General features: G+C 37.1%; 1 protein-coding gene across 1 annotated transcript in view; it reads right to left on the reverse strand.

Moving 5' to 3' along the window:
* Nucleotides 1-958: 958 nt before the first annotated feature.
* LOC122806610 (calpain-5-like) overlaps nt 959-17,033 on the reverse strand; it is a 660,704-nt gene continuing 644,629 nt past the window's right edge. Inside the window, exon 13 of the mRNA XM_044077176.1 lies at nt 959-1,557. Within this exon, the coding sequence (XP_043933111.1) occupies nt 1,384-1,557 (174 nt within the window). The 3' untranslated portion in view covers nt 959-1,383. The remainder of the gene's footprint in view (nt 1,558-17,033) is intronic.

A 17,033-nucleotide genomic window follows, 5' to 3' on the forward strand; every position in this document is an offset into this window, starting at 1 on the left:
GATAAGCATGAGATTGATGCATGGACGTTGGCACAGATGGTTTAAAATCAGTCAGCTCCTAAACAGTTTAAAGCCAACAGGTCAAGAGGGGTTGTCAGTTTTGAAATTTTTGTAGCAGGAGACTTTCTTCTTCTCTTTTCATTCTGTCTTTTTTCTTTGTCCCTTCATTTACCCTTTTGTTTTTGCTTGACTCTTTCTCCGTAATCTGCAGGAAGAAGACCCTTAAATATCAGGTTGTCCTTTTGTTCCTGCAGGAAACCTGTCCTAAATGCTTTACAAGTCTCACAGGGTTACTGCAAATGTTCCTGCATCATTTGCACTGCACAAAGGTTGTGTGTGTCCTGCAGTGGAATCTTGTGCCCACAAGTAGTCCACTTGCTAAATCTCAAAGCTCTCTCCATTCTATAAATAAATGTTACAGAAGCTCTGAAGCACAACAATAGTTACACAAGCACTAAGTCAGAACAGCAGAAGGGAAATATTTTGTAACAAGTAGTTTAAACCTTTACTATATAAGTTTTATAAATAGCTGTAGTATCAGTTGGAAATAGCTAGCTATGCAACAGAGATAGGAGCAGGCCTCAGGCTATCAGAGAGGAAGGGAAGATATATTAAGGAAAGTTTTTTTTGGACTGTAAGAAGAAACTGAGAGAAATATCTGTCTCCCTAAACCAACAGAAAATAGAGTAGTGCAGGATCATCTCTAATGAGGATGATGACAACTGAGAACGGAGGGAAAGTGTGATGCAGGTGAAATACAGGTGAATGGAGGAGCTTGAGTGCTGATGAGAAAAGCTTCTATAGCGCAGAGCTCCATCTCAGATCTGCCATGAGGGTGGAAAACCCATAAGTCAAGATGGATGGAGGTGACAATATAGGATGTTATTATACACCTTGAAGTCTGCTTCAGAAACTAAAATGGAAAGTGCAAGTGGTGAAGGAAAAAGAGGCAAGCATGCACTATAAATATATTTTATTCTTGAAGGCAAACAGAATCTTAGAATACTTAACCTGTTCAGCTTTTTTAGGACAGACATTTGCTGAAGTAAAAATGAATGCAAAATACAATCAGTATTTACAATCTGTATCCCATAAAATATCGTATACAGCTAGCAGCAGTTTGATTGTGAAATAGCAACCATTTTATACATTTGAAGTCACAGATGGTGGTATGGAAATACAGCTTATTTAAATGAATTTTGTCTTTTTGTCTTTTCTGAGTCATGTCACTAGTACCATGATTTTTTTCAGGACCTTTCTAGTCCATGAAGTGACATAAGGTGGATAGAACTAACCACTGGAACCTTCTCTGTGCCTAATAAATGATATCCTGTCTTGGGCTTGTGCTTGCTGGGGCATACTAAATTCCACTTTAAAACCATTTCAAATGGCTGTCAGGTCATCACTGGAAGATGTTTCCACAAGTACTGATCCTAAAGCATAGTCTCGTGGATTCCCCTCTAGCCGACAGACTTCACTTTTGCCAATTTCATTCACATTTGCAGCTATGGAGACCTCCCCAAGGAAAATGTCTCTTGGGAATGCACATGACCAGACCTAGGGAGAAAAAAAAGTGAGGTTAGTTCCTATGATTGTTTGACTGTGGATTTTGTGTTACTCACAGATGTTACGTTCCATGCTGGACAGAAAGGATAGTTAATGAGTGACATCCATCACCAGTGACCAGTATGCCAAACCACTTGTGTCTGTAGTTTGTAGAACCAATACACACCAACAGAAATGTGCACAGTCAGAATACTACATGGCTGAACCAGTCTATGCAGTTAATCTATTTTTTTTTAATGTCATTGATTTAACAATTTCTGCCCCATGTTGTATTTTTAGGAATTCAGCTCCTTAAGGAACCTGGTGCCTAAGCTTTGTAAACATGAAAACTCCATTCAGGTTTGCTGCAAAAACCTGTTGAGGGAAGGTGTTGCTCAATCACATATTATTTAATATTTGTTCTTTTTAATTTCTTAAAACAAAATTCACTTACCTGCCATTTTTCAGTGTTTCATCAACGTACCTGACATTTTCAGTCATTATTTATACTTTGCCCAATTCTAATCTGTAATATGAAGATATGCAGGTCTTCTAGCCTCTCCTGATGTCCTTTCAGCTATAAGCTTGCACATTTTTGTTCCATCTGCCCATGCTGGGTCATTGTCTGGGTAGTGGGTACTGCTGCTTCTTTCATACTGTGAGGCAATTTTTTTTTTTTTTGGTTGCTCTACCAAATAATTCCAGCTGTGGTGTGAAATACTGAAGATCAACAGGAAAAGTAATTATAAAAATAAACATTAACATTAAATGTTACACTCTGTTTTTTTTTGTCCAGCTGGATTTCATTAGCTGTCTTATTCTTCCCTAAGAAGACCAATGCAGATCTCACATCTTCCTTAGAATCTATGTAAATGCACAAGACAGTAATAACTATCCACTACTGCAATGGTCTTTCTTCACTTCAAGCCATATTGGGTTCTCACAGTGAGGTGCGTTTGCAGTATACAGATTTCCAGTATCTAGCGAAACCATATCATAACAATACTTATGAAATGTTTTCCAGCTTCATAGTTGTAATGAGTTATAGTCAGAATGTTTGCAATTCTTCTAAGTGAATGAAATGAAGGTAGATTTACTACCCCTGTGACCCCCCCCCTTTGAAGAGCTACTGTTACTGTCACTGTTGCACACAACCGTACTTGTCTTCTTTAGAATCACTGTAACGGTAAATCATAAGATCTGAGCAGTTTCCAAAGCAGTGCCGTTTTCAGTTCTGGAAGAAGAATAGTTAGAGGATTGCCTGTTCCACCAGACTGTGCTTCCAAGTTGTAGTGTTTGGTAAATGTGCTGTAAGCTTTCTATGTGGCAGCTTCCAAAATATCTTGTGCAGAATCCTTTATACAATATTGCAAAAACTTCTGTTGCTTAGTGGTATGCGTTCTGACTCTGACTTAGACCTTGTAGTTGGCTTAACAATACAGCTACAGATATAGATTTAGGCAGGGTTTGTTTACTAACAAGCAGGATTTTGTCCTTTCCTAAGCTGTTCTTTGGTAAAATTAACCAGAGACAGTTTGCGGGTTCAGTGGCAGTGACAATAACACAGAATTTGGGAGGTCCTGGGTTCAATTCCAGACAAGAATCATAATTTTCCTTCCCTATTAAGCCGTTTTTCTGAATTAGATGAACAGTTGGTCTGTTTTTCTGAACCTGTGAGTCCTCTTGGTATTATACCTGAGCTGTCCATGCACCATGCAATCCAACATATATAGAAGAAACTCACCTTCAGTTTGCCAGATTGGATGAGTGAGCGGAATCATTGAAAGATATTATTAAAATGAGTTTTGGCATGAAAGACTTCAGTATTAAACACCATCTGAGGTGTTTGATACATGAGGCCATGTGATTATGACATTTGATATCTGATGTAACTGCTACCAAAAGGCAGTTTTATGGAAGAGTCTCTCATATATGTTGAGTCTGCTGGTTCATCAGGAGATAAGGTTAACCTTTTTTTTCACAAAATTAAAGTTCCAAGGAGAGTAGATAAGTCTCCTTAGAATTAAGTGAAGGAAGACTTGTAGGAAGGATAAAGAAAAGTTGCATAAAATCTTACCTTACCCATGGATGTCCTTTTCTTCACTGTTACAGTATTCTTAACTTGAGGGGGATATCCCTGCCAGAAGGCAGCCGACGTGGGCCAGTATACAAAAGTCTTTTGCCACTACAGGGTACGTGGTACATCTGACATTGGCTACAGTTGGACCTAGGGCATAAAACAGATACATGCACATACCATCCTCAGAACTGAATGCCCCAGGAGGGAAGCCAGACTAAGGCTATGAGCGGTCAATACATCCAGGAAAGACAAGAGACCAGTGGGGAAGGTGGGAGGGATAGAATACTTCAACAGTGAAGAGAAGGACATATATGGTTATGGTAAGATTTTAAACAACATTTGTATGTCCTTCTGTTCACTTGCTGCAGTATTCTTTACTTAAGGGAGAATATCTGAGCTCAGGAGGGAAGGAAAGAGGAAGGAGCATGGGAACTCTCTATAAAGCCATGTAAAATGGCTTTGCCAAAACTGGTTCCAGATCTGGAGACAGCATCCAGCTTGTAATGTTTGGTAAAGGTTTGAACAGTAGACCAGGTGGCTGCTTCCAGGATGGCACTGTTATCCAATCTTTTGATGTATACCTTTGATGAAGCCATAGCTGTGGTAGAATGGGCTTTCACAGTTGCAGCAAGATCCTTTCTATGGTGAATGTAGCTAAAGAAATCCAAGAAAAGATAGCCTGCTTGAATGCAGGAAGACCCAGAGCCCTGGGGTAAAAATTAATGAAAAGCTGATCAGATTTCCTGACTTTTTTTACTTGTCCAGGTAATATCTCAGTTGTCTTTCAACATCAAGAGAGTGCAGAATCCTCTCACTGTGATTTTGTAGAGAGGGGAAGAAGGTTGGTAGTTGAATAGACTGGTTATAGGATAGCTCGTTAACCACCTTGGGCATAAAGGAAGAGTTTGTTCTCAATGATACCCTATCCTTATGAAAGGCCAAGAAGGGGGGAATGGCCATCAGGGCTTGGCATTCCGACACCCTTCTAGCTGAAGTCAGAGCTACTAAGAAGACAGTTTTCCACGAGTAATGTTTGAGGGAAGCTGGAACAGCAGGTTCAAAGGGGGCAATATCAACTTTGCTAGATCAAAATTAAGGTACCAAGAAGGAGGATTGGGTTTCCAGGTAGGTCTAATGGGGAGGATACCTTTAAGGAATTGTTGTACCTCAAACCTGAATGCCAGAGGAAGAGATAAAGGCAAACAAGCAGAAATGGCTGACACGTGAGCTTTAACTGATGAGTAAGACAGGCCAGCTGAGAGCAATTCATACAAATATTTCAGAACCTGAGTTATTCTCACTGCCAGTGGTCTTGGTTTTTAGAGAGACACCATAGTGAAAATCTTTTCCATTTGGAAACATAAGACTATCTAGTGTTGGATTTTCTGGCCTCCTGCAAAACTGAGCAAGTCCTCTGAAAAAGGTGTCTGAAAGGAATTAGAATCCTATCATCCACAGTGTCAGCTGCAGTGTTGACAGGTGTGGATGTACAAGGGATCCTCTGTTCTGTGTGAGGAAGTCCACTCTGTGGGGTAACTTGTGGTGATGGCCCTTGGCTAATTGCAGGAGAAGGGGGAACCAGTGCTGCCATGGCCAGAGGGAAGCCACTAGCATGATTTTTGGTTCATCTTGCCTAATTTTGAGCAGGACTTTTGGTATTAGGGGAAGGGGAGGGAATGCATATAGGAACATCCTCTGCCACGAGAAGGAGAGGGCATCCACTTTCCAAGCCAGAGGACTTGACACTCTGTCACAGAATTTTGAAAGTTGTTTGTTCACATGGAAGGCAAATAAGTCAATGTGTGGAGTATCCAATTGGTGGACTATGTCCAGGAACATATCCCTGTGAAGCATACATTGGTGGGATTGGGTGCAGGAGCTGCTCAGTCTGCCGCAAGATTCCTGTTGGAAGGCATGTACACCACCTGGATTGTCATGTTGTGTTGAGTCAAGAATTCTCACACTAGGAGAGCCAGCCTGTAGAAGTGGTAGGATTTGGTTCCCCCTTGCTTGTTCACATTCTAGAGTACAGTCATGTTGTTGGTGAACAGTTTTAGTGTGCCTGGGTGAAGTAGGGAATGGAAGGTTTGTAAGGCTAGGAGCAAAGCTCACATCTCCCTTACTTTAATGTGTTCCCTTTTCTGTGAGAGGGATCACCTTCTTTAGACTGTAAATTTGCCCAGGGCCATGCCACAGCCAATGTCTGATGCATCTGCATAAAGTTCTTGGACTGGGTCTAGAAGATGTAGAGGTAGTTCTGGGTTTAGTTTTACCTGCTGGGTTCACCAGATAAGTTCCCACTTCAAGCATGGGATGAGGGGAATGAGGTACTCTAGTGGATGAGAGTGTTGGGTCCAGATAGATCTGAGGAACCACTGGAATTTCCTCACATGTAGCCTTGCAAGGGGTACCTTGGGTATGGTTGAGGCCATAAAACCTAGTACCCTGAGGACTTCCCCTGGCAGTGATGTGGTGTAATGGTAGGAGAGAAAGAAAGAAGGCCTGAAGGTCTTCTGCCTTTTGGAGTGGCAGAGACACTCTCATTACATCTGTTTGAATTTTGCAGCCCAGAAAAATGTGGTCTTGGGATGGGGTGAGGGTTGATTGATTTTCTGAAGTTTACTGTAAACCCCAGATTTCCCAGGAGGGTAATGGTAGTCTGTAGGTTCTGTTGAAGAACCTGAGGATTTGGGGCCTGTAAGAGCAGGTTGTCCAGGTATGGGAAAATCTGGATACCCAAGAGCTTGCAGTGACCAATCACTGGAGTCAAACATTTTGTGAAAACCCTTGGGCTGTAGAGATGTCAAAAGGCAATGCAGAGAATTAAAAATGCCATGAACCCACAGAAAAACATAAATATTTCCTGTACCTTGGGTGAATGGGGATGTGGAGATATGCATCTTTTATATCTACAGAGGCCATGAATCCCTGTGGGAGAAGCAGAAGAAAAAGGGTTGTTAGAGTTAGCATTCTGATAAAGAGAACCTTTAAGAAGGTGTTGAGATGAAGTAAGTCTGGGAACTAGGAACATTCTTGAACAAAATCCTTTTCCTCTCAAGGTACAGTTAACTCTGTGAATGGAGCCCTATTGCCATAAATCTGAGAGGAGCTCTGGGAAGAGATGAAGTTGTTCTCTGGGTGGTTGTGGAATATCCAAAATGTGGAAGTGGAGTGCCAAACCATGAAGAATCCTTTTTTTGATTACGGAAAGTACCCAATTGTCTTGGGTAATGGTTTGCCATGTCTTGAGAGAATTTGAGAATTGGCCTGAGATGGGGGGTGGGGGACATTTGCAGGACAGCCACATACTCCCTGCTCTGTCCAGAAAGAGATGTTTTTGTTTGGATGGTGCCTGAGAAGCTCTAGTCCTTTGTGGTCTCTTACCTCCCCTAGAAGCTTTGCTTTGTTGGTGCTGAGAATGGCTGTGAACAAAGACAGGATTGGAGGGAAAATTCCTATGGAATATGGGTACCAGGAAAACTAAAAGGTGCTTTAACTGAGTTCCTTAGACGTTTCTTGCAGGCTTTTGAAAACAGCAGCTGCAGCTGGTCCAAAAAAGGCTGTATTGTCCAGAGGGGCATCCATTAATTTGGATTTGAAATCATCCTGCAATGGCTGAATGAGAATCTTCTGAGTACTGACCCAGTGGCAGCTGCCCTAGTGCAGACCTCAGCAGCATCATAGCTGCATTTGATGGAGTGTCTTTGTACTTGGGAACAAGATCCTAAATGATTCAAGGCCAAGTGTTTTCCCTCAGAATCTGGGAGGTCTGAGATAACAAAAGTTGCTTGAGGCATAAGTTCTAGGGAGTATTTAGTCATATGTGTCAGGTTCATATCTGTAGGTACCAGTATTGCTGTAACTAGCCACAATAGAATTATTGAAGTACCTGGGTATGTAGATTGTAATTCTTGTGGTTTAGTTTATATAGGCATGTGCACAGCATGCCCTGCTTTTTATGTGGGTATGACTACTCGTAGTCTCAGTACCCGCATAAAGGAACATTTATATAGCATGAAATGCAAAGATGAAAAAAATGCTCTATATAAACACTCTAGAAATTGTAATTTTTTCAAGAAATTTGTTTTTTCAGTGCTTGAAGTTTGTGAAACTGACAACAGAGCTGGGGATTTTAAGAATATGTTAGAACAAAAGGAAACATTGTGGCAGATTAGGTTAAATTCTGATAAACATCCTGGGTTAAATGAAGCAATAAATGTGAAGTCTTTTGAAAAATATAGAAAGTTAAGTATAAATAAGGAATATAATATATTACAATTATTTAATCTAGTATGAATTGTGATGAGTTTTTAATATATTTTTAACTGAGTTGATTAATTAATTGTTTAATTGTTTTTAATTATTTGTTGATTGAGTGTGTATTTAAATGGGTCAAAATGAGTTTGTAAAGTATTCTGATGAAGTCGTGTGATGAAAGCGTTTATTAAAGTGGATGTTACGCTATTTTTGACTGGGACAACATCATTGGTGCTGTTACAAGTGTATTTCACTTCGTTTTGCTACTTTCATTTCGTTTTGCTACCTTTAGTGAACTAACTTGTTCAGTATAGTTCATTTTTCTTTTTATTGTGGTTTATTTGGTGGCATGGCGGAAGCAGTTGAAGAATCTTTACTTAACATGTCCATACACCCGACGCCATCGGCTATGGGTGAAAACATTAATACCATTCTGCTAACTACATTAATTGATATCCAGGCTTCGCTAAAAATACTTATTTCTAAGTCGGAAGAACAAAGCGGTGCGGAAAGGACGTCGAGCCCTATGACATCATTTCAGGAGGACAACACGGTGGTGGATCTAGGAAGTCCCGCCAGAGAGGAGAACGGACGTGGAGCAAGAAAGAAAGGTCTGCAATTTCCCGTCCGAGGCATAAAGGAAACATGCTGTGAGCAGTTATTACAGGGAAGCGATAATCCGTTTCAGAATGTAACTACTACCAGTAATGACTTTGGATCCATTTCAGCTCAACGGGAACAGCTATTGAGACTGTTAAGAAGGTACAAATCCTTACAACTAGAGAACTGTTACTTCCTTAAATGTATGGAACTTGGTATAGTACCAAAAGGCTTACGTTTCTTCAAATGCCCTAATGGGGTTAATTTGGGGAACCCGATGTTTAAAACTTTAGTGACATTTTGCCGGATTGAAGTTTCTGAAGTTGTTAAGTGAGAACAATAAGCAAAAGATGGACTTATTACGTACAGAAATTAATATAATTGAAAGTAACATAAAGAGCAAGTTAACTGATGAAAATTTTGATATGTTATTCAATATATTATCTCGTGAAATAAATATACATGCCACAGAAGTATTTAATAGAAAATATTCTAAACTGTCACGGGATATGGAAGTTTATAAAAATGATACTGCTTATGATAATTTTGCACCTAATGTAAGGGGGAATAATTACACTGAGAGGAATAATAGTAATAGAGTAGTTAGAGATGGAAAGGCAGGACAACGTTCATTTAATGAAATGGTAGGTAGAGGGGCCAGCATGTCTGAGAGTAATGTGAATATGCTTGACATAGAAAGCAATGATAGACAGGTCAGCACTTCTAACAATGTTACAAGGGTTAGCGTTCCTAATGAAAATTATGCTATGAACAACAACAGTAGTGAGGGAGGTAAACCACAAAGAACAGGGTTGAATAGGCCTTTACCGAGTACAGAACAACAAGATGTGATAGTTAAACAGAAAACGGTGAATGAGGCCTTAATGGCCAAAAGGAGTCAAGGCAATAAATCAACGGTTCATACTAGAAACTTTTTCAAATGGGGACGAAGCATAATGAATGAAATTGATTGTTTTAATATAGTTAATTTAACAGAACATGTATTTTCCACTGAAGAATTAAATGTATTAAAATATGGTTTTAATTTTGTCCCCCATTATAAGGCTAGTTTGAGTAAAACAGTTATAGATGTTAAAAAATTCGTTAGAAATTTAAATCTAACATATCTGATGCATGATATATCTCAACCTAATAAAGCATTAATTAAACCATCTAGTTTTGTGCCAAGATTACAATATACCATGGAAGTATTTGAACAAACATGCATAGAAGATATTAGGAAAATGTTAAAAAAACCTAAAAGGACCATGATAATTTAAATAAAACAGAAAGAATGGCCTTAGAAAAATTGATAGCCTTAAGAAGTAGGTTACGTTTCATGAAAAGTGATAAAGGTTCAAATATAGTGATCATGGAACAACAAAAATATTATAATAGTATGGTGGATATTTTAGATAATCAAGAAGAATACGAGAAAGTGAAATTATTTGATATTTATAAAAGATTTAGATTTATTGAATCATATATATATGAAGCACTTATGTCTGGATATATTAATTTAGAGTTATATGAATTTTGTTCTGTACAAAATCCAAAATAGGGTGATTTTGGAATCCCCAAAATCCACAAAGATTCCAAAAATCCCCCTTTTAGACCAGTTGTGTCCAGCCCCCATTCTAGTACAGAAGGTATTTCATTAATTATTGATGCGGTATTGGGACCGCTACTACAAGAAACTGCATCATTTGTCAAGGACTCGTGGCATTTTTTGGAGGAAGTTAAGAAATTTAGCATGAACAAATTGTTCGACTCCAATAAACATATTATTTTTACATTGGATGTCACATCTTTGTACACGTGTATTCCCCACTGTATAGGTATTGAAGCAGTACGCAGTTATTTAACAAAGAAAAAATTACTCCCGAACGATGTTATTTCCACTATTTGTAGTTTTGTAGAAATAGTGTTAGAAAATAATTATTTTGTTTTTGGCGAACAATATTATAGGCAGAGATAGGGTATTGCCATGGGGTCACCTGCCGCTCCAGCATTTGCCAATACAGTCATGGCATGGTGGGAAATGGATATATTATCCATGATAAAAGAAGAGTTTACAATTGTGTTTTATAAAAGATTTATTGATGATTTATTTTTTATAATAGAAGGGGATGAATTGACAGTAAATAATTTTATGATAAAAACCAATAAGTGTTCAGAGTTTTTAAAATTCACCATAGGTGATGTAGGTTTATTAGTGAATTTTTTAGATGTATGTCTATGGTGGGACTTGAATGAGAATAGATTTCACAGTAAAATACATAGAAAACGGACATTTACGAATGGTTATTTACATTATAAAAGCAATCATCCAAAACACATTGTTAAAAATATACCCAGAGGGCAATATATAAGAGCAAGCCGTATGACTAGTAGAGTTGAAAATTTGATTGAAGAATTTCATTTCATAACCTCATTATTTGTAGATAGAGGTTATGACATTAATAACAATGAATAGTGGAAATGAAATTTTTGAGAAGCGTGACAGTTTATTTCCAGCAATTTTAAATGATCTTGAATCTCAAAGTTTAACAAAAATCTGGAAAGGAAAAAACATTGAAAAGAAGTTATGTGTTCGTTAGAAATGAGCAGTGAAATGAATGTAATAGCATCAATTGTTAATAAAAATTGGAAAATTATTCAAGGGAACCAGGATGTTTCAAAGACATTAGGCAGTAATCCACATTTTGTATTTAGGAATACTAATAACATTAAAAAAATGTTGGAATACAATAGAAGTGATTATAAGAAGGCTGATATAAACAAAAATGGTATGTTTTGCTGCCAGAACTGTAAAATTTGTCGGTTCATATCTGTAGGTACCAGTATTGCTGTAACTAGCCACAATAGAATTATTGAAGTACCTGGGTATGTAGATTGTAATTCTTGTGGTTTAGTTTATATAGGCATGTGCACAGCATGCCCTGCTTTTTATGTGGGTATGACTACTCGTAGTCTCAGTACCCATAAAGGAACATTTATATAGCATGAAATGCAAAGATGAAAAAAATGCTCTATATAAACACTCTAGAAATTGTAATTTTTTCAAGAAATTTGTTTTTTCAGTGCTTGAAGTTTGTGAAACTGACAACAGAGCTGGGGATTTTAAGAATATGTTAGAACAAAAGGAAACATTGTGGCAGATTAGGTTAAATTCTGATAAACATCCTGGGTTAAATGAAGCAATAAATGTGAAGTGTTTTTTAAAATATAGAAAGTTAAGTATAAATAAGGAATATAATATATTACAATTATTTAATCTAGTATGAATTGTGATGAGTTTTTAACATATTTTTAACTGAGTTGATTAATTAATTGTTTAATTGTTTTTAATTATTTGTTGATTGAGTGTGTATTTAAATGGGTCAAAATGAGTTTGTAAAGTATTCTGATGAAGTCGTGTGATGAAAGCGTTTATTAAAGTGGATGTTACGCTATTTTTGACTGGGACAACATCATTGGTGCTGTTACAAGTGTATTTCACTTCGTTTTGCTACTTTCATTTCGTTTTGCTACCTTTAGTGAACTAACTTGTTCAGTATAGTTCATTTTTCTTTTTATTGTGGTTTATTTGGTGGCATGGCGGAAGCAGTTGAAGAATCTTTACTTAACATGTCCATACACCCACGCCATCGGCTATGGGTGAAAACATTAATACCATTCTGCTAACTACATTAATTGATATCCAGGCTTCGCTAAAAATACTTATTTCTAAGTCGGAAGAACAAAGCGGTGCGGAAAGGACGTCGAGCCCTATGACATCATTTCAGGAGGACAACACGGTGGTGGATCTAGGAAGTCCCGCCAGAGAGGAGAACGGACGTGGAGCAAGAAAGAAAGGTCTGCAATTTCCCGTCCGAGGCATAAAGGAAACATGCTGTGAGCAGTTATTACAGGGAAGCGATAATCCGTTTCAGAATGTAAGCCGTACTACTACCAGTAATGACTTTGGATCCATTTCAGCTCAACGGGAACAGCTATTGAGACTGTTAAGAAGGTACAAATCCTTACAACTAGAGAACTGTTACTTCCTTAAATGTATGGAACTTGGTATAGTACCAAAAGGCTTACGTTTCTTCAAATGCCCTAATGGGGTTAATTTGGGGAACCCGATGTTTAAAACTTTAGTGACATTTTTTAACGAAGCCGGATTAAAGTTTCTGAAGTTGTTAAGTGAGAACAATAAGCAAAAGATGGACTTATTACGTACAGAAATTAATATGATTGAAAGTAACATAAAAAGCAAGTTGACTGATGAAAATTTTGATATGTTATTCAATATATTATCTCGTGAAATAAATATACATGCCACAGAAGTATTTAATAGAAAATATTCTAAACTGTCACGGGATATGGAAGTTTATAAAAATGATACTGCTTATGATAATTTTGCACCTAATGTAAGGGGGAATAATTACACTGAGAGGAATAATAGTAATAGAGTAGTTAGAGATGGAAAGGCAGGACAACGTTCATTTAATGAAATGGTAGGTAGAGGGGCCAGCATGTCTGAGAGTAATGTGAATATGCTTGACATAGAAAGCAATGATAGACAGGTCAGCACTTCTAACAATGTTACAAGGGTTAGCGTTCCTAATGAAAATTATGCTATGAACAACAACAGTAGTGAGGGAGGTAAACCACAAAGAACAGGGTTGAATAGGCCTTTACCGAGTACAGAACAACAAGATGTGATAGTTAAACAGAAAACGGTGAATGAGGCCTTAATGGCCAAAAGGAGTCAAGGCAATAAATCAACGGTTCTTACTAGAAGCCGTACTTTTTTGGGGTCAAATAAGCATAATGAATGAAATTGATTGTTTTAATATAGTTAATTTAACAGAACATGTATTTTCCACTGAAGAATTAAATGTATTAAAATATGGTTTTAATTTTGTCCCCCATTATAAGGCTAGTTTGAGTAAAACAGTTATAGATGTTAAAAAATTCGTTAGAAATTTAAATCTAACATATCTGATGCATGATATATCTCAACCTAATAAAGCATTAATTAAACCATCTAGTTTTGTGCCAAGATTACAATATACCATGGAAGTATTTGAACAAACATGCATAGAAGATATTAGGAAAATGTTAAAAAAACCTAAAAAGGACCATGATAATTTAAATAAAACAGAAAGAATGGCCTTAGAAAAATTGATAGCCTTAAGAAGTAGGTTACGTTTCATGAAAAGTGATAAAGGTTCAAATATAGTGATCATGGAACAACAAAAATATTATAATAGTATGGTGGATATTTTAGATAATCAAGAAGAATACGAGAAAGTGAAATTATTTGATATTTATAAAAGATTTAGATTTATTGAATCATATATATATGAAGCACTTATGTCTGGATATATTAATTTAGAGTTATATGAATTTTGTTCTGTACAAAATCCAAAAATAGGGGTGATTTTTGGAATCCCCAAAATCCACAAAGATTCCAAAAATCCCCCTTTTAGACCAGTTGTGTCCAGCCCCCATTCTAGTACAGAAGGTATTTCATTAATTATTGATGCGGTATTGGGACCGCTACTACAAGAAACTGCATCATTTGTCAAGGACTCGTGGCATTTTTTGGAGGAAGTTAAGAAATTTAGCATGAACAAATTGTTCGACTCCAATAAACATATTATTTTTACATTGGATGTCACATCTTTGTACACGTGTATTCCCCACTGTATAGGTATTGAAGCAGTACGCAGTTATTTAACAAAGAAAAAATTACTCCCGAACGATGTTATTTCCACTATTTGTAGTTTTGTAGAAATAGTGTTAGAAAATAATTATTTTGTTTTTGGCGAACAATATTATAGGCAGAGAAAGGGTATTGCCATGGGGTCACCTGCCGCTCCAGCATTTGCCAATACAGTCATGGCATGGTGGGAAATGGATATATTATCCATGATAAAAGAAGAGTTTACAATTGTGTTTTATAAAAGATTTATTGATGATTTATTTTTTATAATAGAAGGGGATGAATTGACAGTAAATAATTTTATGATAAAAACCAATAAGTGTTCAGAGTTTTTAAAATTCACCATAGGTGATGTAGGTTTATTAGTGAATTTTTTAGATGTATGTCTATGGTGGGACTTGAATGAGAATAGATTTCACAGTAAAATACATAGAAAACGGACATTTACGAATGGTTATTTACATTATAAAAGCAATCATCCAAAACACATTGTTAAAAATATACCCAGAGGGCAATATATAAGAGCAAGCCGTATGACTAGTAGAGTTGAAAATTTGATTGAAGAATTTCATTTCATAACCTCATTATTTGTAGATAGAGGTTATGACATTAATAACTTAATGAATAGTGGAAATGAAATTTTTGAGAAGCGTGACAGTTTATTTCCAGCAATTTTAAATGATCTTGAATCTCAAAGTTTAACAAAAATCTGGAAAGGAAAAAACATTGAAAAAGAAGTTATGTGTTCGTTAGAAATGAGCAGTGAAATGAATGTAATAGCATCAATTGTTAATAAAAATTGGAAAATTATTCAAGGGAACCAGGATGTTTCAAAGACATTAGGCAGTAATCCACATTTTGTATTTAGGAATACTAATAACATTAAAAAAATGTTGGAATACAATAGAAGTGATTATAAGAAGGCTGATATAAACAAAAATGGTATGTTTTGCTGCCAGAACTGTAAAATTTGTCGGTTCATATCTGTAGGTACCAGTATTGCTGTAACTAGCCACAATAGAATTATTGAAGTACCTGGGTATGTAGATTGTAATTCTTGTGGTTTAGTTTATATAGGCATGTGCACAGCATGCCCTGCTTTTTATGTGGGTATGACTACTCGTAGTCTCAGTACCCGCATAAAGGAACATTTATATAGCATGAAATGCAAAGATGAAAAAAATGCTCTATATAAACACTCTAGAAATTGTAATTTTTTCAAGAAATTTGTTTTTTCAGTGCTTGAAGTTTGTGAAACTGACAACAGAGCTGGGGATTTTAAGAATATGTTAGAACAAAAGGAAACATTGTGGCAGATTAGGTTAAATTCTGATAAACATCCTGGGTTAAATGAAGCAATAAATGTGAAGTGTTTTTTAAAATATAGAAAGTTAAGTATAAATAAGGAATATAATATATTACAATTATTTAATCTAGTATGAATTGTGATGAGTTTTTAATATATTTTTAACTGAGTTGATTAATTAATTGTTTAATTGTTTTTAATTATTTGTTGATTGAGTGTGTATTTAAATGGGTCAAAATGAGTTTGTAAAGTATTCTGATGAAGTCGTGTGATGAAAGCGTTTATTAAAGTGGATGTTACGCTATTTTTGACTGGGACAACATCATTGGTGCTGTTACAAGTGTATTTCACTTCGTTTTGCTACTTTCATTTCGTTTTGCTACCTTTAGTGAACTAACTTGTTCAGTATAGTTCATTTTTCTTTTTATATGTGTCAGGTAGCTGATGGCTGTGAAAGATAAAGTGGCTGAAGTGTATGTCTTTTTCCCTAGCATTTCCAGGGTTCTACTTTGTCTTTGTCTGATGGGAGTAGGGAGGTAGAAGGGAGCATCCTTGAAGGCTTGTGAGTAGCAACATAGATGACTGCCAGGTCTGCAGCTGGGCACCTAAAAAGAAATTGACAGTCCTCAGAGACTTTGTAGAAATGGGCTGGATGTACTGGTGGCACTGCAGAACAGCTGGGTAGGTCCACTTGCAGAAGTTGGTAATATGTTTTTTGAACATCTTAAATTTGGGAAGAATCCTTCTTAAAGTGTTCTTGCATTTTCAGGATGGTCTCCCCGAAGGACATTTCCTCCATGGGAGAATCTGCACCCACTGACTGCTCTTCAAGGGACATATATTCTTGAGGGGAGGGGATTTGAGTAGAGTAGTCTAAAAATTTGTCTTCATCAGAACAGGATTCACCTGAAGAATCTGGGTTCCTAGCCCTTTTCTGGGAAAGTTGAGAGGCAGGGGGAGCTGCTTAAAAGTCATGAAGCCTGAAAAAGACTCTGAGAGAAAGCCTGCCAATCTGCAGAAGCCTCTTTTGCAGTGGAGACATGCTTTGTCTTTTGTTTTTTCTTCACTGGAAAGACTATTTTTTGTAACGTCGGGGGTCTGGATGAATGCCTGAGTTTGAAAGTTTCAGGTTGGAGTGGACCAGTAACAGACATTTATGGTAAATTCCTAGGTTCCTTGATGCATTTGAGCCTGGTTTCCCCCTCAACATCCAGATCGGATGTCTGTTCCACCTCTTGAGACATGCTCATGGCAGAAGTCAAGGTAACCTCAAAAGTGGGTTCGGCCTGTGACTCCAAGCCTGGAATCGGACGTGCCTCCAGGTCAACATGTTGGATGGGAGAGGTGCAGTAGAAGGCATAGGCTGAGGTTTCTTGGCCTTATGCTTTGGTGGCTCAGCTTCAGGCTTACAGGAACCCTCCATGTGCTTAGTTAATAATTTAAGCCATTGGTTTACAAGATATAAAGCTAGTGATGAAAGTCTACTTCTAAGGGTTGTAGGAACAAACAAATGGCAAATACTGCAT

The sequence above is a fragment of the Protopterus annectens genome, chromosome 7.part0 (genome assembly GCF_019279795.1).
Source record: "Protopterus annectens isolate FY-2018-M chromosome 7.part0, PAN1.0, whole genome shotgun sequence".
In the NCBI taxonomy this organism is placed as follows: Eukaryota; Metazoa; Chordata; order Ceratodontiformes; family Protopteridae; genus Protopterus; species Protopterus annectens.